At 37.7% G+C, this 22,051-nt stretch overlaps 1 protein-coding gene across 1 annotated transcript; it reads left to right on the top strand.

Moving 5' to 3' along the window:
• Positions 1-2,659: 2,659 nt before the first annotated feature.
• On the top strand, positions 2,660-21,580 carry dct (dopachrome tautomerase). The gene is made up of 11 exons (XM_034885310.1): positions 2,660-2,669; positions 3,848-3,853; positions 11,141-11,148; positions 13,676-14,025; positions 14,642-14,941; positions 16,424-16,524; positions 17,791-17,957; positions 18,087-18,266; positions 18,390-18,525; positions 18,655-18,856; positions 19,920-21,580. The coding sequence occupies exons 4-11, from the start codon at positions 13,737-13,739 to the stop codon at positions 20,093-20,095; spliced, it is 1,551 nt and encodes a 516-aa protein (XP_034741201.1). The 5' UTR covers positions 2,660-2,669; positions 3,848-3,853; positions 11,141-11,148; positions 13,676-13,736; the 3' UTR covers positions 20,096-21,580.
• Positions 21,581-22,051: the final 471 nt, after the last annotated feature.

Genomic DNA, 22,051 nt, shown 5'->3' with positions numbered 1-22,051 from the left:
GGTCATGGGTTCAGGGGTAGTTGCGGTAATCTGGAGTTTTCAGGTGGGACGATTGAACTGCCCATATAGTTGTCTGGCATTAATGCATCCAGGAATGTTAACAACATCACAGCCCTACTGTTATTTACACGGCAAATACATTTTAGGACGCTTCTTAAGTCAGAAGAATATTTCTTTAATTTTTCTTGCCTGAGTTTAATGTTGAAATTATACCCCTTGTATGGAAACATGCAGTACTGGTCACATTGCTGATAAGACACTATTTCACGTGTACTGCGGATGATGGAACCCTATTGTTCCGTTTGGGGTCTTGGAGACTCCCTGTCCTTCCTAACAGCTCAAAAACGTACAAATAACATTGTTTTATTAACTGTATATATATTTTTCCTCTTAATTTTATGACAATTACCTTTTGAGATGACATGTTTCTGAACTCTGCTACAGAGAATTGCATGATAGTTATTTGTAGGGTTGCAGCTGTAAAACATGGTTTAGTAAAACTGACTTTTTATTTTTGTGCCAAATCCAAAAAACAGGTGTGTTCACAAACCCACTTGTCAATGTGCTGTTCAGATTTCTGTTAGTTGAGTTTTGTACCAGTTGGCTTAATAGAAGTCTAACAGGAAGTTATACCTCTCTGGCATCTAACTGACCTTGCATATGAGTAACGTCATTCTGTTAATGACTTTTTGGCAAACAAAGGAAATGTGTATTTCCTCATTCACAACCCACGTAACATATACAACTTGAACAATGTTATTTTTTTTTGTGTAATAACAAAGCTGTCTGGTCCTTTGCGGTACTGTATGGAATTTTATTTCACTGACATCAAATGTGCAATCCTAGTTTTTAGGGGGAAGAATGAGAAGATAAACCACTATCAATACCACTTCGTTGCTACATATCAATGTCACAAAAAAAAAAATTGAAAACAAATTGTTCATTGCAATCCTAAATATTACTGTTACACAACTCCAAACAATGAACAAGTGATGTATGGTAAACAGTAGATATAACTTTTCTCATTAATAAATTAACAATGGAAATTATTGCCCCCCTCCCTCCATAAAAAAAAATTCAAAGATTTTTCAAAATAGATGTTAAGCATCATCTCTAGATACTCTGCTGTCTTTCTGAACACATCGGAGGAACAGTTTTACAGTGTGCCATAAAGACTGACAAGAGGTTGTTGCATCCCAGTCAGTTTTAAAACAGAAGGAAATGAAAAAAGACTCTAAAGCTCCCACTGCTGTCTAAAGTCACTCACTGCACTATTAACTTAATTTGTGTATTCGGTATTATAAGAAGGAGCTGTATTTTAGAAGCCATGTTCCGACACTACAAAGGCTGGTTTGAAAATATACAAGTTTGTATGAGAATACTATGTACAAGCAAATTTATTTATATTTGAGGAAAAAAGAAGAACAGATGTTGTAGGTGACACAATACAATTGTTGACGTGATCAGACTTTTTCAAAAGATGCTAGGTAGTCAATAAAATCATTAAGTTAATAACCCAAAACATGAGGCATAGGATTATTTTATGAATCCATCAATAAATTAGAATAATGTCAGTGAGCCGCCTTAAAAGCATGTTCGTAAAACTGACATGACATTTTTTGTTCCATTTCCAAATGACCGCTGGCAGAGATTGCTGGCTCTCATATTAATTCTCAGGTTTTGAAGGAAAAATATATCTATCATAAGTAGAAATAATGAAGTTGAAGAACTGATGCCCTGAGGAGCAGTCACAAAGAATTATATCTTTCTATAACACGGGACACAGGCAAAAGATAAGTACCTGTCAGTTGGCATACTTTTGCTACATGTGCCTATCAATAAAAGAGATTATTTTCCCCAGTTATTACAACAAAGATCTGCGGGGCTCGAAGATTGCACCTTTAATGAGAAGGAATGATTTCCTACTGCACGCTCGCAACTACACTTGAAATGAGTGAGCTGTAATGCCATCAATTTTCCCTCTCTCTCATTTTTTTTTCAACAACTTATTAAAATGAAATATTGCCAACATTCATTCACAGGGATTATTTATTACATTTTAATAGGATTATGGTGTGCAAAGCTTGATTTGGGATTCACACCCTGTATTGTGATATCGTGGTTTAGCAGTCATATTCTTCAGACTTGTTGTAATTAATGGTGGCAAAATAGATCATTGCCAAATGATATGTCACTCCATAGCTAATCTTTGTGTACTAAAATGTTGGAATACTAAAGAATGCGTTTAGTGGATGGAAACTTGGATTTTGTCTCCATCAGTGGAGGGCGGATTGTCATTCTGTGGGCAGTACTTTTCTGTTGAAGAGACTCCAGTCCTAAATTCAGAAGGTGATTTCCTCGTTAAATGTCATTGCTGACATTGATCTTATGTGTGTCGCTGCTTGTCTTTACACACAGAGTTTTGCAAGGAATGGTGTAATGCAGTGGAACAACCAAACAGATTCCTCAGTAATGACGATGTATACATGCAAGTGTATTTACATCCACGACAGCAAAGCAATAACTCGTACGGACACCTTATCACATTCAGCAGAAAATCCAACAATTGCAAAACATGTCTTTAATCTCAAAACATGGCTGCTTAATGGAACGTGCCATTAGTTATACTGATGAAGTAGCATGACTTCACACCGTAATTGGGAAGTAATGTGAAGGTCCTCAGAACAAATCTATTATGAATGGTCCAACTAGACATCACATGCAGGGGTCCTTCAGACACCTTATACTCTTTAGCCACATGATAACGCTGTTCCTGGTCACATTGTGTTTTGGACATTTTCCATATTCTTTGTTACCACAGAAAAGGGGTACATTGAAGGTAATGGCTTTTGAACATTGTATTAGTTTCGTTGTTCGCTTGTGTATGGCAAGAAAATGGATCTATAAAAGGATGTGAACAGGGAAAGCAATCAAAAGTCTGGCCTTCACTCTCACTGTGCTGCTAACAAAATATTACAAGGCTAGGTACTGCTGAAGTACTTGCAGACAGAGAGACGTCTCTGCCGCTTCTCTTTCTCGCCACTCAGAGATCCTCCTCTCTCAAAATTTTTCTTTATTATTCCATATCTAAGATAAATGGTTTTATTCAGCCTCTTCTGCAAAGTAAAAAGCTGCCCAAGTAACTATTAGCAATTAAAAGTAGCATAAAAATAATAAGAGCAGAAGCATATTACATTGAAATGTTGCTACATCCACAGATGCATGGAAAAGTCTGGAATTTTCAGCATTTAAATTCAAGCACTCTGAAGCTGTTTGTTTGAAAAATAAAATGGGTCAGGTGGAACAGTGCCCTCTGACAGTCCTTTATAAAACGGAAAGAAACCTGGGAATAGCAGCATCTCAAAGCAAGGGCACCCACACAAGCTCTTACAGGAGACACAAATGAACTTGAATGTCTAAAAGCCGACCTCTGCACTTTGATATTAGTGCAGACAGGTGTAAAAATATACACAGCTTACACAGAGCAATAATACGAGATTTATGTATGTAGGGCGTAAAGAAAATGCCGAGCTGTTGCCTGCTGCTGTCAGGTTCGTTTTCCTGTTGCGTCATTCACCATGCCGGCGCACAGTGAAGCCAAATATGGCAGAATTCTCTATTTCTTATACTGCATGCATCATGATCCCTTGTCAGGCAAACAGATGTCTGAGCACCATGGATTGTTGGATGTTTGTATGTGTATGTAAGAAATAAGTAAACAAGTTGAAATATGTACCCCTTAATTTGATGCACAATGCATCTTGACAGCTAATTCAATTCATGCAGATTTCTAAGATGTAGTGTCAAATGGCAGGTCCTTTTTGCTCAGATAAATAAGTTAGTTTAGTGGCAGGTGGCTAATAACTCCATATCGCCACTCAATGCGGCAAATCAGGCGTTTCTGTTTGTCCTGTAATATTATCACCTCATGCTGACCCTATCTAACCTTTTACCTGTACAGTCAATACACTCAGAGGTGATAAAATACCATGAGTGAATGGAGTGTGTGTAATGTTGCAGCCGGCAGCGATTACAGAGGTAACATGAATACTTGGAAGTGATACTGAGACAGGGCTTTTTGTGCCTCCTAAATTGCTGGACAGCTCCAGGGCTGACATTTAAAACATAACATCACCAAACAAAAACACATTAAAAGAGAAAAGCGGAGCAGGGAGCTTTAAGCAAAACCTGAAATTCAAGTTTTGGCGAAGGCAACTGACCCAAATTGCCTGCCCCTTCTTCTCCTTAACATGCTTCTGCAAGCCTGGGCCCTGAGGTGACGTATCCCTTACACAGGGATTGCCAGTGCATTTGCATAGCATGGTAAATGAGAGATCAACACCAGGAAAGCACCTTGAAAATAAAGCTTTCTTGTAAAAATAATGAGCGAGCGATTGATCCATACTCAAACAAGCCGGTTTGCTGAGTTAATACCAAAGGCAGATTATAGCCAGTGCCAAAAGTGCCCTGGCGTGCAACGCTTTTTGCTTAGAGGGTCCCCAAACTTGTCATTACATTAGCACATGGTCAAGGAGTACATCCTACCACTCTCATAATCTGCTTTCCTGCACAATTAGCCTTCTATAATAAGACAGCTGCCTGACAGCCAGCAGGGAGAAAAGAGAAAAATCACTGAGTTTCACAATGGGATGGATGGATTGTTTATTGCCACTGAAATACAGACACTTAGGTGATTTTCTCTCCAACTCTTCACCCATTGGTCCTCACATTAGGTCTGAACAACATTGTGACAACATGGAGGCTTGCTCCTCTTTCTTGTGCCAAGCATCTATTGCACTTTGATGAAGCCAAACAAAGGAGGTTAAGAGTGGGGGGTGGAAGAGAGAGCAAGAGAGAGAGAGAGAGAGAGAGAGCGAGAGAGAGAGAGAGAAGGAGAAAGAGGGAGAGAGAGAGAGAGAGAGAGGGAGAGAGAGAGCAAGAGAGCAAGAGAAGAGAGAAAGAGAGAGAGAGAGAGAGAGAGAGAGAGAGAGAGAGAGCACCCATGGCCAGGGTAGATGTGTTTTTTAGCTCAGAAAATCTGAGAGAATCAGATGTTGGAGTGGGTAGAATGGCAGGGGATGGCAAGTTTTCTGAATAAAATAATAGATAATTTCATTCCGACAAAGGCGAGGAAACTATGGGCAAGAGAACAAAATAGCAGGAAGGGATGGAGAAGGGAAAGGGTTTGAAAAGAATAAGAAGAATTCAGTGCCGCTTCTTGCAAGGGAAAAGAAAAAAAACATTGATGACACCCGGTTCCATTCTTCCGCTCTCCCCTTTCTCTGCTCCTCGCCTCGCAGCACGGCGGGCTAAGCTGGGAGCTGTAATGTCATTAAATTGCAAATGCTTTTTTTTCATTTCCGACACACACTGTTTACTTATCTGGCAAAAACATATGTTGGAAGGAATCCGTTAAATTCTGCCCATTGCCTTGGGTGAAAGTGCATAGAAACGGGCCCACTGAGCTCCTTCTGTCGTCTCCTTTTAGCACTTTGCCTTATCTACAAGGCTGCTTAGCAGCAAACTGGCGAGTTCAATGAAAAATGAAGATACAGTGCAAGATTAGGGAAGAACAGTGAGGGGAGAAATGCTTGGAGAGAGGGTCATCCCATTGCAAATGATTTCACTCCTCTCCATCTGCATAAATGACTATTTTTTAAGGCATCTCCAGCGTCTGTATATTTTTCTCACTCTGCCACACATTTAATTTCACGCCCCGTGTTCTGAATATGCTTAAATGCATATCTCTGATGCACCTTTAAGCCAGAGGAAAGAGGATGGGGGGTGGGGGGGGGGTGGGGAGGGTACGAAAGCAAAATTAAAGATAAAATGGTGTGATTTGCACTACAAGTCTATTACTTTATGGCATTTACATATAGTTTACCTCTGCAATTCCAAGATTTTTTTCCTTCCTATCAGTATTTGGGCTTGTATAAATATGTATAAATCTTTGTTGAGAAAAAATAGAATTCCTAGCACTGCACTGGAAAGTTTGAAGGGTGCACTTTCTTGCTTCAACTTCTTCTCTTGCTCCCATGAGACTGTCAGCATATCTGCTGGGGGTGTTCTCTCCCTGCTTGCCCCAACAAAGACACAAGCTTCAAGCACTTTGTGCCCCACAATCCCCAGATACTCCTCCCCTCAGTGGAACGAGTGGGGAGAGGGATCCCGGGTCAAGGCTTGGCTGTGGCTTCAGAGGAAGGGCTTGGCAAAGCCTGATGCAAGCGAGGAGCAGCATCCTTGTCAAACAAGTGGGTGAACAGCTCTCTAAGAGCAAACATGGACTCCAAGTATGTCTTCAAGATTGTCATAGACAATATTTACAGAAGACCCAGACTCCCACACAGGGCTCTCACAGTGACATGATGAATACTGACTACATGTGTGGTGCTACTGCTATCAGGTGGATGTGTTGTTCTACAGAGGAAGTTTGAACTGCGAGTGGAAAGCCCGCCCCTAACAGAAGAGGAGAGGAAGGCTGTGAATTGGCCTGAGAATGAAAAGGAGAGAGAGAGAGAGAGGCTATTCAGAGCACGATTCCTTTCCCTCATTGTCTGCCCGCTTAGATTTAAATACGCTTACTCAAAGCAGACGAGAAAAATGCTTCAGACCCTCGCATTGTTGGCTTTCTCTCTCTTTTCTATTTGCAATTAAATGCATTTCAAATGGAACAACTGTACAGAAAGCGTTTGTGATAAGAAGGAATTTCATTGCCTTTAACCTGCTTTGTAATGGCGTTGCAATTTTTGAGCACTCTTATTATGAGAATTGCACAATCCAAACATATCTTTGAATAGAAAATGCCATACAACTGAAGTATTGCTTCATTGAAAATTAAAGTGCATTTAAAAATCATTTTTAACACATCCTCTGTGTTCCTCATTTCTTAAGCCAATCTTAGTGTTTCTGTGTTGTTGCTTTGTGTGTAACATTGTGTCTTGACAGGACCCTTGTGTCCTGAGCAGTATCATACACACTGGTCCTAAGCATGGGATGAGATCAGTCAATTAGAATTAATGTCATCTGGTCATTTACAGCTAAACACCCTCCATATGCATTGTGTTTGCTTTGTGTGCAAAGCATCAACTGCAAAACCAATCTCATCCTCCAGACATGAATTTTTGAAGGATTTGAACGCTGTAAATAACTCCAAACCCTCTCTTACGAGGTTTACCCCCGGAGCACTTTGTAACTTATCAGGGCTGCCTTGTGCCTCCTCTAATGCTTGCATTATGCTCAAATGTAAATCGGTAAGCTGCCAGAGAAGTGGGCGGGAATCACTGAAGAAAGAATCACTGAAGGGTCTAGCCAATATTCTGATTGGGGCATAGCAAAATAAACAGTTTAATTTTGTTTTTAGAGGCCAGATATTTAGTTTGTGTTGTTGTTTATGAACAAAAATACATCATACTACTCTGTTATATTCAAAAACAATAGTTCTTTAGTGATACACACTTCCAGAGATTTTAGCTTAAGTAGTAAAACTCTCCCGGCTTTGAAAGATTATGTTAGAAAAAGTTTTCTAGGGTTGTAGGTTTTCATTTTCAAAATGCCAAGTAATAAATGAAACATAATATAGTCTGAGTGAATGATGCCCAGAGGTCTGTTTTGTATTTCTAATTTCCATCTCTAATGGTACAAGAGACTGATTAGTAATTAGGAGAGACTCATTTAAATGCATGTAATGAGCATTATAGGTTTCCCGTATACTGTGCACTTCATACTGATAAAATGGATACCATCTTCGTCAATTTAAACGCATGTTGACCTTTAATGGCAATTAATCTACAACACAGTTCTTCATGCTGCTCGTCCTTGAATTGGCTTTATAGTGTAATGAGTATATCATTGGAATCTCCCAAATAATTGACCTCAAGCATGTTTCACAGCATAACTATTAATCTTATTTTCCAGTGGATAATTTGATCAGTTGGCAAGAGAAGTGGGTTATACAAGCACAAACTAGTAAAGATGGATATGTGGCCCCTAGATATTAATTCATAGATGGATAGGAGTCATAAAGAGGATTAAAATTCTATGCAGGCTACTCATATTATATGACTGCATACCACCCAGCCCACTGTATATACTGTCAGTCACTGCTTGGCATGGTTGAGAATTGAAATGGTGACAGTTAAAGTACAAAGATGTTCAATCCTAGACTATTTCATGGCATATTTTCTTGGAGCATCCTGAAGGAAATGCAAACTGTTAGGGCCAGTCATTCCAGTGTACCAGGGCCACCAGACACAGCAACACTGCCCCCCTGCTATTGTCTACAGACACTGCATTGCTCTGTCTGCACAGTATCACTCCTTCTTTCACACTAGAATATGCTGACATGGTGGATGTAAAGGAGTACCCAAGGTACGTTTAATATTTGCGTGCCGCTTTTTTAAAAAGACCTTTTTTGACATTTGACACAGAAAGGACAAAAGAAAATGACTAGAAACTAAAACCATAGCTGAAAACCCCACAAAATAAAGAGGAGATTAATACTGTTGTTTTGCAGTGTCGGAAAAGGAACTGTGCTATAATTGTAAATAAGAAGATTCACTGTTTTCTGATAGGATAGAATCATTTTCACTTGTGGAGAGGAATTGGAGTTTGTAAAAAAAAGTTGCGTGACAGGATCTTCTAAATGCAAAGAGCGTTATCTCAATGTTGGAACTATTACCAACAGTGGTTGGTATTTTGTTAAATAGTTAGATAAATACAATAAAAGTATTGTGAGGCATTATGTGATTTACAGGTGATCATTAAACCTGTGATTTGTTTTTAAACTTATTATGAACTACAGGCAGACATTGTTTCATATTGTGTTTGTTTAAACTCATTCATTTATTTAATTTAGTAATTTTGTTTTGTATATGTGAGGTTCCATGCTAAAAATGACTAAACCCCAACATTTTCCTGACCTGTTGTCCATTCTTCCTCATTTTATGAAAGTTTGGTTTTCGTGTATTTTCTCCAGAGTAAAAGTGCATTACATTTTGTTTGGGCTCATATTACAAAAAAACTAATATGAATATGAAAAAGAAACCCAAAAGCTCAGCAGGTGTTGTCGAGTGGCTCCTCACATTACACATCATTAATGAAATAATCCCAAATAAAAACAAGCAAAAACGTGAATCGCTTGGTTTTAACCAGTTCCTAAGACACTGAGCTCTGGTCTCTGTAAATGTAACTGAAGTGGCCTCAATTAAAATTTTAAAAGGCCTTCTTTTATTTAGCTAGAACATATTCCTATAAAACGTATGCAGAGTGGGTTAGGTGTTAAGAACAATATTCACAAAGCTGTCAAGAAAATGGATGCATGTCTTCATCCACATGGTAACAAGTAGATCATTTCACAAATGAATAATCACCTCCGTCTGTGATTCTCTTTGAAAGACTATTAACAGAATGGTTTCATTTGTTCTGCTTCAAAGATGCATCATGGACCATTATGCTCATCCTTATGTTGGAAACTCCGTATGAAAAGACAATGAATAGATGCAATGAGTTTTATAACTACTAAGTGATATGCAAATCAAAATCTGCCATTATTCCTTTATTTTCAGGTAAAAATGTATCTTTCATCATGTCACCTCAAAATATACTTAGATAATCATAGAAATATGATGACAATTATTCTTATATTATCCTAAATTGATCAGCAGACGATTCCACATATATGTTTTTTATAGGAGATTATTAAACATATTTGTCACTCACAAAACCGTGCCATTATATGTGATGGTGTGTTTCTTCATGGCTCTCTGGCACCATCATGTGTTTAAGTAGAAATAATGGATTCTCTTTATTTACACATGTTTTAACAAGTCAGTTTTTGGTGCAAGAAAATTTCTAATAAAACCAGTAAAAATAGTGGAAACTAAATGTGAAAAGAATTATTATTTTGTTTGGGTAATTATAAAGGCACATGTATGTGTATTGTTAAGCATCACACACTGCAATTGATGGACAATCCCCTGGTTCAATGCAGTGTTTTTAGAATTTGGACTATTTTGAATTGACAACTAAATTGCAAAAATTTGGTACATAACAATAATTGTTCAAGACCTTTATTTGTCCCAGAGGGGCGATTAATTTTGCTGCAGGAGCAAGAAGTTGTCACATAGTACGTGACAACAAAGACAACAACATTGATTAAAAATACAGGATCAGACCAAATGGGGAAATAAATACAACATTAAAAGTTTTAGTCCAAGTGTGCCTTATGTAAGACGTTACCTATTCTTTACAGAGTTAAGCAGAGAGATAGCAGAGGGTAAGAAAGAGAATTTTTGTCTTTTGAATTAAATTGAATAATAAAAAAACAAAAAAAGGAACAATTAAAAAACATTTCCAGATGGCAACAATTTAAATGTTACTAGCTAGTGTTTACTGTTTGTTAAATATTTTACAGATATGTGTATTTACAACTTCTGTTTCAAATTGTATTATTTTTAAACATGGACAAGAATGACAAATACTACACCTAAAACCAAATCTTTGTAACCATATCATGCTGAAACTATAAGAAAACGCCTTCAAAAACTCAAACTGTAACATGTATATGTTTATATGCACCCGTGTGAGTTTGTATTATGTTAAGGTTCTCATTCATGCACAGTTGCAACATCGAGCCATGACTGTAATGAAAAACAATCAAGTAATTGGTAAATTGGAGTCACATACATCCTGGGTCCGAGTATTCATTATGCACTCACACACACTTCTTCTTTTTGACTGACATCAATGTGAAACCATTTCTATAGAGACATTCCTTCTGACTTCTTCCAGAAAACATGCTCAGTAATCCTGTTGAGTGCAATGAACCTCACACGGCATGTTGTGTTAAGCACTACCATGCCTTTTTCTAATGAGGCCACATTCATGTTCATTAGACTTTCATGTGTATGTGATACTTTAAAGACATTTTGGACTTGCATTGATTTTAAATCTGTCACTTTTTCAGTATTGACTGTCTTTGTGATTTTTTTTGTATTGGTAAATTTAGATTCAGAACCCGGATTTTCTATTTTAACAAAGTTAACTCTTTTTTCCCCAATACATTTGTAAAAATAGGGATGCAAGCAAAAAAGCTGATCCATGGAAAGGCTTGAAAAAAAACAATGCTTTAATATGATTGAAGTATTACTGACAGCTCTATCACCAATAATAGGACTCCAGAAGAAATATGGCAGGGGAGAGATAGTAATGGAATACATTTCCAAATGTTATTAATCTCCTAATTTTGCCTCAGTTCTGATACGCTAATAGCTCATCAATGTATAGCTTTCACAACTATAGTAATAAGTAATCCACTTTGGACTGGAATGACTTTCTCTGCGATGTGGTGGAATAAAAACTCCCCTTAGCCATCAGCAGCCCCGTGCCTGACCATTGGAATGCATCAGTCAAAGAGATTAAGTGTCAGGAGTTTCTTCCATTTTGCTTCTTTAAAGGATGTAGAACTCCTGCTAGTAAACAAAGGCTGCTTTAAAACCAACATGCAGGATCATATGATGATCAATGACTCTAAACAAGGATCAAGTGATTTTTTGTTTTTTTGTCATAAATGTAAATGAACAGTTTTTATATAGTGCTTTTCTAGACTTAACAACAACTCAAATCACTTTTACAAGCACTTCTCCTCTCTAAGCATAGCTCCTATAGTGTCATTTTAATGCTAATAAGTCATCACCTGCCGTCAGCATTCCATTGACCGCCATTCATTTTGGCGCAACTTTGACAGCGAATAACTTTACATCTGAAGCGTTTAAAGACTCTATTTTTCCATTTTTTATTTCTAAAGAAACATGACATTGTATAAAAGGCTCCATTGCCCTGTACCTCATGTGTCATAACCTTGCGACTTACTGCTTGCACACAGTTTTGACTTATATTAGCTGCTTAGGTTTAATTACTAATTTTAACTAGTGTTTTAACAATAATAATTAGATTGTACCTATGTTATCTCCTAACATATACCTACGTTTTCCATCTCTGCAAGATTCGGAAAGATTGAGATTTCTCTTGGCACAGCTACCAGAAGACTTTGGAGGCTGCACAGTAACGCTCATCTATCACCGGAAAAGTGCTTCTGATATCCTTCACTGGATAGTGAACTGGTCCAGAGCATCTGTTGGCCCATTTCTTTAACTGTCTATGCACTTTTACATAGTACAGCAACCATTCACCCTTCACATACTGTGACTGATGCTGTCGTACAAAATGCCAACTGCTCATCAGATAAACACTTAACACACATTTAAACATCGATGGCGCAACATCAGGGGCAACTCAGGGGTTTGGTGTCTTGCCAAAGGACACTTTGACATGGGCTTGCAGGGCCAGGGATCAAACTACCAACCTTTCGATTAGCAGGTGACGACTCTTACACTGAGCCACAGCCGCCCACCCCGTGGGTTCTCAAGTTATGTGTGAGGTGATGGATATGATCTCAATGGCTTAAGTGTAAAAAAGAAGAAAACAGCTGAATTAGTTATTCATTTTTATTTTTATTTTTATAATTTCTCTTCCAGACTGTGTCCAATTCAAGTCAAGACACCGATACTGCAAAATTGTGGCCCGGTTAACTGTGCGCCTCATGTAAAAATGCAATTTCAGATATCTACAGTTATTATTATTTCAGATTTTAACCTAAACTACAATCATAACCAAGTGGGCCTGGTTTCTATGCCTAAAGCTAACTAAACTGCGACCGCCTCACAACAATAACAATGTGTTTAAAACCGCAATCTACGTGCTCTGGTTTAGATATGAGGACAGTAAATGAATTTCCTGCCAACGCCATGACAGTTTATGAAATGCTCCTGTAGGTTAGCCTGGAAATCCAGACCCAAATCCAAAAGATTAAGGTGAGCAAATTCAAATTGTTTTCTTGCAAAAACTCTGGATTTTCAGGGTACCAGTAGGTTGTATTAAAGGGAAATTAACTTTCACGTTGTATGGTTTAGAGCAGTGATCTTCAGTGTTTTTATACCAAGGACCCCTTAGCTGACAGAGAGACATAGTGGGGATCCCCTACTACATGTGCTGTATGGATGGACATGTTTTTTCACAAAAGGCAAATTTACTATTAAAATGTTAGATTCTTTTTAATGTATCTTTTCAGACATTTTAATATATGAAAGAAGTAACTTTCAAAACATTATTTTTCAAACATGATTCGGCAGCCCGCTTCCACTATCTCTAAATACCCCCTAGGGGTTTATCTCTGGTTTCTAGGACTGTTGGATGAGACACATGGTCAGCATCATCCACTCGATTCTTTGAAAACTCTTTGAAAAACTCTATGAAAAACACAGATTACTTTATTTACAATCATAACAAAAAGAACTATCTGCTTTCAGGGCGTTTCATTGATGGTTTCGAAGAAACAGCAACAATTTAGTCTTTTAGTACAAAGTGGCCTTCCACACATTATATAACCCTTCGGGCAGTTCCCTATAGCCTATTCATCCAACTCTTATTCCAGTGTAGCGCCAGCTCTGTCACCTGATGATCACAAGACCGACGGGCTTAATCCTCCTCAGCTCTACAAAAGCAAGCACAGAATTTGGCTTTCTTAATGTGCATGTAACCAACTGGAAAACAACATGATTTGGCTTTAAGAGTTGTTTCCACAGATGTTAAACTATCACTGCATCTAAACTATATACTTCTACAAGTTGATGTACTAACTGATTTGTCATTACTGACTGGGGGAAACAAACAGGTGAGATATGATGAATGCTCTGGGTTTTGCTTTTCTTTGTCTGCTCCTCTGGCCTGCGGCTACAGAGGCTCAGTTTCCTCGAGTGTGCTGCACAGTTGAGGGAATCGTGTCCAAGCAGTGCTGCCCCGCTCTGGGCTCAGATGCGGCCAATGTGTGCGGTTCTCTGTTGGGGAGAGGAAGCTGCTCGGCGGTTCGAGTTGACAACAAACCGTGGGGAGGACCGTACAGACTGAGAAATGTTGATGACAGAGAGAGGTGGCCGACCAAATTCTTCAATCAGACTTGCAGATGTACTGGTAAGTCATGTACTGTAGGCTACACTTTTATTAAAGTGACTATATGTAACTTTTTAATCTTTCTGTAGCTTTGACATTTTTCATACAATGGTCCTAAATTACCTATAACAATAAACGAGACTAACAGTGAAAATAACATCCTTTTTATATTGTTTTTTGAAAGGCCTCTGCCCGGGTTAAAATTCATAGAATGATTTGCGGCAGGTAGATGGTGCTCCAGTTACACATTCTGATGGGTCACAGATTTCTTTGTAACACCGGAAAGACTGTGTTAACTTATCCAGCCTTTTGAGCCAGGTAAAAGGAAGCAGGGGATTTCTTTTTTTATAGGCCTAATTGTAATTTAAAGTTATTTTAGAGGAGCATCTGTATTTCCTGTAGTTATGACTGATACTGCGGTAGGACCATCACAGAAAAGAAAGAAATGAAACAAAAAACAACTAAAAGCTAAAAGGGAAAGGGAAAGTGTAACACTACTCACTCGGTAATATACAGTGGGCAGTAGTTACATATAGCCACTTTAAATAAAGTCAATTAGATGACTTATGCTGAACCTGGAACATCATCAACAACATTAATATGTTTTGACACGTTAAGTTTGCTCTCTGTGTTGCAGGTAACTTTGCAGGGTATGACTGTGGTCAGTGTAAATTTGGCTGGACCGGACCAAACTGTGACCAGAAGAAAGCCCCTGTGGTACGGAAGAACATCCACTCCCTGACCCCAGAAGAGCTCCAGGAGTTTCTTGATGTTCTGGACCTTGCTAAAACCACCACCCACCCAGACTATGTCATTGCCACACAGCACTGGCTGGGACTCCTGGGACCAAATGGAACTGAGCCCCAGTTTGCCAACATCTCCATCTACGACTTCTTTGTCTGGCAACATTACTACTCCGTCCGGGACACTCTCCTAGGTAAATGAGCACATTTCATGGCTGAAAAGTATTGTAACTTCATATATCATGTGGTTTGTTTTCATGTAGTCTGTTTATTAGGAATGTGATATCATAAAAACACAATTATTAGAAATATAATAACATAGGGATATATTAAAAGAAACATCCCCATTTATTTAAATGAGCTCTGGTGATATATGACATATTAGGCTGCACAATATATTGTTTTTTATCTTCATTGCGATATCAAATGTAACAATAAACACATTGTGAAAGGTTGCAACAATCGCTAAAGACACACAGAGATTTTTTGTGAAAATATCAGTAGAAAACTGCACTGAAAATGTAACTGTCATTCTTTTTTGTGATACCTTTAATATTTTATTTAAAGTTTAATTTGTACAGAAAAAGAACGTTGGAAATGATTTCCTTTTCTTTGTTTTAAATTCTGGTTTAAATTTGAGCAGAATACTGAAAGCAACAGAAAGGCAGAACTGAGTACACTTTAGCACCTGTGTATTCATCGCACGTAATATTGTTTTTGCAATATTCAACATTATTGCATATTATATATTGACCATATACTGTACATTTTATTCCATTGGGTAATTTGTTAGGTCTATTTATAATTGTTCCAGACATTTCCAAATAATACGAATAACTGTATTATGTAGACCTAATCCATACAGTTTTTGTAAAACATGCAATTGAGGTTTATTCAAATTTATAATTATAGTTAAACCAAAATTTAAAAAGAATAAAAACTTTTAAGTTACCCCTTATTGAAAATACAGGTCTGGGTTACTTTGTTTCTAATCGTAGTGGAAGTACTCAAATTGTGAACAGCATCCGAAAACAAACATATATCTAATTAGATATTAGCAATAACAAACATAAATTAACCCTTGTATTGGCTTTACTTTTGGGACCCTCTAGTAATCTCGGGTCAAATGGAATTTTTTGGGGTTCTAAAAACAATTCTGAAATACAATTTTACTTCATCATCTGTTAACAAATATTGTCTTTATCTCAAAATAAAACAATTGAGATAGCATATAGTATATGTTTAGGGAATGCAATCAGTCTCTAATAGAAAACAATTAAAAATGGAAGTGTGATTCTTTTTTGTCATGTGTTATAATTCATGTTAAAACTCCACTATGTGATCTTTCTTATTTTTGAAAAAAAAACACAAGTGGTGTCAGGAATACATGTTAATCACAGAAAATAAGGTAATGCCATTGATATTTAGGTAGAAAAAAAAGTATATTAGTACCATTTTATTTCTTGTAAAAATTTGAAATTTCGCAGTTTAACCTGATTACCATTCAAGGGTTAAGATGGACAGCAGGTTTTGTTTAGATTTTGACTTAATGAAATCCATTTTTGTGATATAAATCCAAAGTAATTGGTTTGCTCATACATTAAATAATATTCCTATAGTGGGTGATGTGCACATTACCGCCTTCATCAAACACGTATACTATGCTTTCCCTGCAGGTCCCGGTCGGCCGTTCAAAGCTATTGATTTCTCACACAAAGGACCAGCATTCATCACCTGGCACAGGTATCACCTCCTCAGCTTGGAAAGAGAGTTACAGGTATGTCCAATCTTTTGAAAACATGTCATGAAACTAATCTTTTTTTGTGGCATGACTGGATTGGATGAGTAAAAACACAAGGGTTGATTTCTGATTAAATCAAACAGTTGGGAACATATAAATTGTGTCACTGTTAATATTCACATTTCAATCAGGATAGACAAGTGAATGGATTAAAGATGAAAATATATTATTAAAGATATGTGCTATTTAAGTCTTGGTAAAAGTACTTGGTAAAGGTATTTATTCAGTTACAGGTATTTGGTACTTGTAACTGAGGGGAGTCTGCCTTGAACAGCAGCAGATAAATCCCTCTACGGAGTCTAGACAGTGATGGTGCTGGCTGATGGAGGATGATGGAGCTGAATAATCTGCGACAACTGGCGTTGATGGGGCGCATTGCCATTTGTGACAATTTGTGGTGAAATGGTTGCTGACAACAACAGAGAGGAGAACAGATTTAAAAGCTGTGATGCACCGCATGCATAACTACAGCGTAAATGCACAAAGAATCCTATTGAAACTGATGCAGGACAGGAAACAGTTTACAATAAAGGGGTGTCACTGCGCTTTTGAAAAGATGAGATCAGCTGATGAGAGCGGCAGGACAGCAAGGAGCGATTGAGCATGTGTTTGATTTAATTGAGATGCATGAGAAATAAACAAAGGCCTAAAGCATGCAAAAGTATAGTCTTCCTGACTGAATGTATGCCAAAACTTAATTTTCTCCTCGGAGTGGCCAGCTTTTCGTTGTAGTATTCACATATATATAATAATTTCTTTTGTAAGTCATTTTAAATCATATAGTGGACCAAATATTGGTACATTAGTGTCTGATCTTGAAGGTCCTTTTTCAGGCCACAACTACATAAACATCAGTAAGTGTTATATTTTTTCATACAGAATTTATCCATCCAGTTTAGTAATCTATTCCATTTAGCAAATATTTACACAAAAACATACCAGAGATTCTTGTATTGAATTGTTTGATGTAGTCAGTCTGCCCTAAGTAGCAGATAACCTTCCCACAGTATAACAGTTTAAAATGCCACGTGCATGTGAATTCTTGTGGAAGATCTTTAAGACACAGAGAATTGGTCAAAATTTTGAAGAATGAAAGCGGGAAATGTTAAAGCCCAGGGAAGAGATGTAGAGGAAATTGTAGCTATGAGACTGGATCAAGTTACAGTTAGCTTGTAGCAATCATGGCTTGTATATTGCCAGCCAAAATGGTTTATATTGAATCAATACTACTATTCCTTGCAGAGATTGACCAGGAATGAGAACTTTGGGATCCCTTACTGGAACTTTGCCACGGGGCAAAATGAGTGCGATGTGTGTACCGACTCTCTACTGGGAGGCCGAAACCCAGACAACCCATCCCTCGTCAGTAACCAGTCCAGATTCTCCAGATGGGGGGTGGTATGTGACAGGTCAGCACGACATACTGGTGGAAAGTGAAACAGGCTTAATGATTGTTGGTTGGATTATGATGAAATTAACATTGTGAGGCAAATTAATGCACGTTTTTAAATATGTCAGATGTTTTTATAAATTTGCAGTTTGGATGAGTACAATCGCCTGGTGACTCTTTGTAATGGCACCCGTGAGGGTTCCATTCAGAGAGGGATAATGGAGAGAGGCAAGATGTCTCTGCCCACCATGACTGATGTCAGAAGCTGTCTGGGAATGAAAGACTTTGACAGCCCTCCGTACTTCACCAACTCCACCTTTAGTTTTAGGTACAACTCTACATAACAACCCTACAGTACAACTATTTAGCATAAAATAAAAAATTGAAATGTATACTTGCTATTTCTTTTGCAAAACTTTGATTTAACATACTTGTGCTTTGTGACCAACAGAAATGCTCTTGAAGGGTACGAAAAACCAGATGGAGAGCTGGATGAAGCGGTCAGTAACCTTCACAACCTCGTCCACTCCATGGTCAACGGAACCAGTGCTTTGTCTCACTCTGCAGCCAACGACCCCATCTTTTTGGTCAGAATTTGATTTCATGCTTTACTCTAAAATGATAAAGTGAAATAATGCTTTACTTTAAAATGATGGGATAATTATTTGCTGTTAAAATTACCGTGTTTTCTTCCGGTTGTTTCCTTTCCCTTGCAGGTGCTCCACGCTTTCACTGATGCCATTTTTGACGAGTGGATGAGAAGGTTCGTTCCATCCAATGCCACCTTCCCAGATGAGATGGCCCCCATTGGTCACAACAGGGACTACAACATGGTTCCCTTCTTCCCTCCGATCACCAACGAAGAGATATACGTTACATCTGAGAACCTGGGATATTCCTATGCCATTTCCATGGATGGTGAGCAAGTGTTTTAAAGAATAGTTTCACATTTTAGGAAATATGCTTATTTGCTTTCTTGCCGAAAGTTAGATGAGAAGTTCGAAATAGCTTTCATGTCTGTAGGGTAAACATGACGCTAGGTTAGCTTAGCTTAGCACAAAGACTAGAAACAGGGGGAAACAGCTAGCTCTGGCTCTGTCCAAGGGTAATAAATTCCGCCTACTTGCACCTCTAAAGTTTAGTTTTTTAATCTCCTTTTTCTAATACTTAAAACAAAACATCAAACCAGTCATTGATGTCAATTCACAGCAGTGTTTGGCAAGTTACTAGGGAAATGTATTATGTTACTCTTTACTAATTAATCTAATTTAGTTACATTAGGCCACTCTATATAACTATTTTACTTTTACGCCCTCTCCCCCACAGAACTGCAAACATTCTGCATTCAGGCTGTTACTGTATGTTACGAAGATCTTCACACATTTTAAATAGGCCTACTGAGTATTTTTGTTGAATTTCACGTAGGCTTACATTATGAGAAGGACCTGGCAACGCAGCTTCCCATTACCATAGTAACTTGCTCTGCCTGCGTGCACAAGGCAAGAGAGGAGAGGGACCCTGCCCTGCTCACAGTGACATTTTGGATGTCATCGATGTTCCCACTCAGATCAAAGCCTTTATATTAGGAAAATACCTGCAGTTGTTGAAATTATTACGGCAAGCGTACACATCACGTCATCATGTAAGAAAGCCTACTTGGGACAAAAACAAATCATATTCGGGTAACGCTGTGACGCAGCGATACTTGCATTAGTAGCCTAATATAATACTGATACTGATATAAATACTGTTTTTGAAATTGTTATCCCTTACACTACTCGTTACTTATAGAAAGTAATTATGTTGGAATAATATATATTACTAAGTAATGCGTTACTGCCCAACACTGATTCACAGCCATCTATCAAAAACCCTACTTTAAACATCTTATTTTAGCACAGTGACTGAAATGATATACATTCAGTTTTTTTCTGCTACAAAATGGTTTGTAAATATCTCCACCTGTCTTTCATCTTTACAGATGCAGATGGGGGGCCGGCTGTGTTTGTGCTGGGCTCCACTCTGGGGGGAGTCTTCATCGGTCTCCTGGCGCTTCTCCTTATCTTTGTGCTCTACCTGCGTCGACGGAGAAATAGAGGCTTTGAACCTCTGATAAAAGCAGACTTCACAAATAGAAATTACACAGAGGAAGCGTAGATTTCGCCAGTTGTTCTGAAACACACTTCAATACCTTAACACCTGAGAGAGATGAGCAGCCAATTAAAAATGTTCTGTATGCCCTACTGTGATGCAAGAGGAAAATATGAATCCTGTGTTTGAACTACACTTGGACTTTTTAGGTTAAATCCAATTTCATATAAGAACAATTGTGTGAATCATGTAAATTTGATTGGAAATAGTAATAGACACTACCCAATACCAATCGAAATTAATGTATAATTTCATTAATTCTGTGAGCTTACAAGAGCATATCCTCATTTCCATTTTTATGAACATTTTAAAATTTCTTTGTAACAGCCACTACACATAGAAATCTATTGGAATGTTTTTAATAAATATTTATTCTCAAGAACAGTAACAAAACACAAATGCAATCATCTTAATTGCACTGAAAAACAATAAGGCATATTTGCTTACCTAGTTATTCACCCCTCTTTGTTTGAAATTCCAAACACCACCTCATTAGGGTTTTACTTCATAGAGAAATGCATTGATTGTAAAAAAAAAAATGGACTCAAAGCATTTCATGCTAATTCTATTTTTCAGATAAATTGTCTGACAGACATCCATTTTTTATGTTTTATTGCAAAAATATTACCATTAAAAGTTCAATGATACAAAACATAAAAAGGGTATCCTGTAAAATTAATATTAATAATAAAGAATCCTTTTAAATGACGCTTTTGACATATTTTCACTGTTTTTGTTCTTGCGATATGGATGCAAACACTGACTTAAATGCAATAAAAAAAAGCTCAACAAATACTCACTGATATACTGCGGAGGAAGGTTATAACACAGGTTAATTCCTTGGATATGTAAGCTTAGCTGGCCTGGTGGTTATGGAGCCAACAGGCTCTTAGAGAACAGTGGACGGATGTACAGGCTGGTTTTGTCCGTCCCCCTCAGCAGTGCCAGGCCTCTCACATTCTCTGTAAGTACGCTCTACTGAGGAGCTTCACTGGAGCATTCAGGCCTGTCCGGACTCCACAGATTCTCATTTCACAGGTGACTGTGGTCGGCTTCCAGCCAGTCTGTGCTGCAGACATAACCATTCAAGCTTTACAGATACATTTAGGGCCCATTTCTTTGCATTTCCAGTAAACACTGTGTGCTGTTTGCTACGTCTTCTCTTAATAATTCACTCACCTTTTAAACAAAGGTGGTAATATATTCGGAGTAATAGCAACACTTAACTTTTTACTACTCCATGATAGTATTTCAGTTTTGTAGCTTTATAAACACCACAATGCATATGGCTATTTTATCCAAACTGTAAAAGCAGTAACAGGATAAGCTTTTGCAGTTCAATCACATATGCAAAAGTGACACCTTTTATATTCCTGTATATGCAAATCCAGAATTCAGGTGTAATACTTGTAGACTATTCTGAAGATTCAGAAACACATGTTATATGCCCCAATTACTGTAAATGAATATAAAGATTACACTAGCAGAATACTCCTATCATGATGGTGATTCTGTATTGAACAGGTGTGCCTTTCATACAGCAATGTCCATTCACACATTCAAATGATTTTTAATCCCTGTGGCTTTATAAGGCTTTATGATGTTAGAAGATTAAGTTTAAGAACATTTTTAGTATATTTTTAAATTGTTGAATTTTTTAAAATGTCTATGAAGTGGCTTTGCATGCAGTTCACTGATGCTATAAAATGGTTAGGTGGAAGCTTAATGGAGACATGAAGCCCTTCTGATAAAAAAATAATACATGTATCAATCAATCATTACCTATTTAGTGAGGATTTTAATTTAGCACTCTGACATTAAATCATGAATTACACACCAGGGCATGCACCCTACAACACTACAGAACCAGCATCATGATAGTATTACTGTACACTCACCGGCCACTTTATTAGGTACCCCATGCTAGTAACGGGTTGGACCCCCTTTTGCCTTCAGAACTGC

Source organism: Etheostoma cragini, chromosome 11 (genome assembly GCF_013103735.1).
Source record: "Etheostoma cragini isolate CJK2018 chromosome 11, CSU_Ecrag_1.0, whole genome shotgun sequence".
In the NCBI taxonomy this organism is placed as follows: domain Eukaryota; kingdom Metazoa; phylum Chordata; class Actinopteri; order Perciformes; family Percidae; genus Etheostoma; species Etheostoma cragini.
This window is presented reverse-complemented; position numbering and strand designations above follow the sequence as displayed.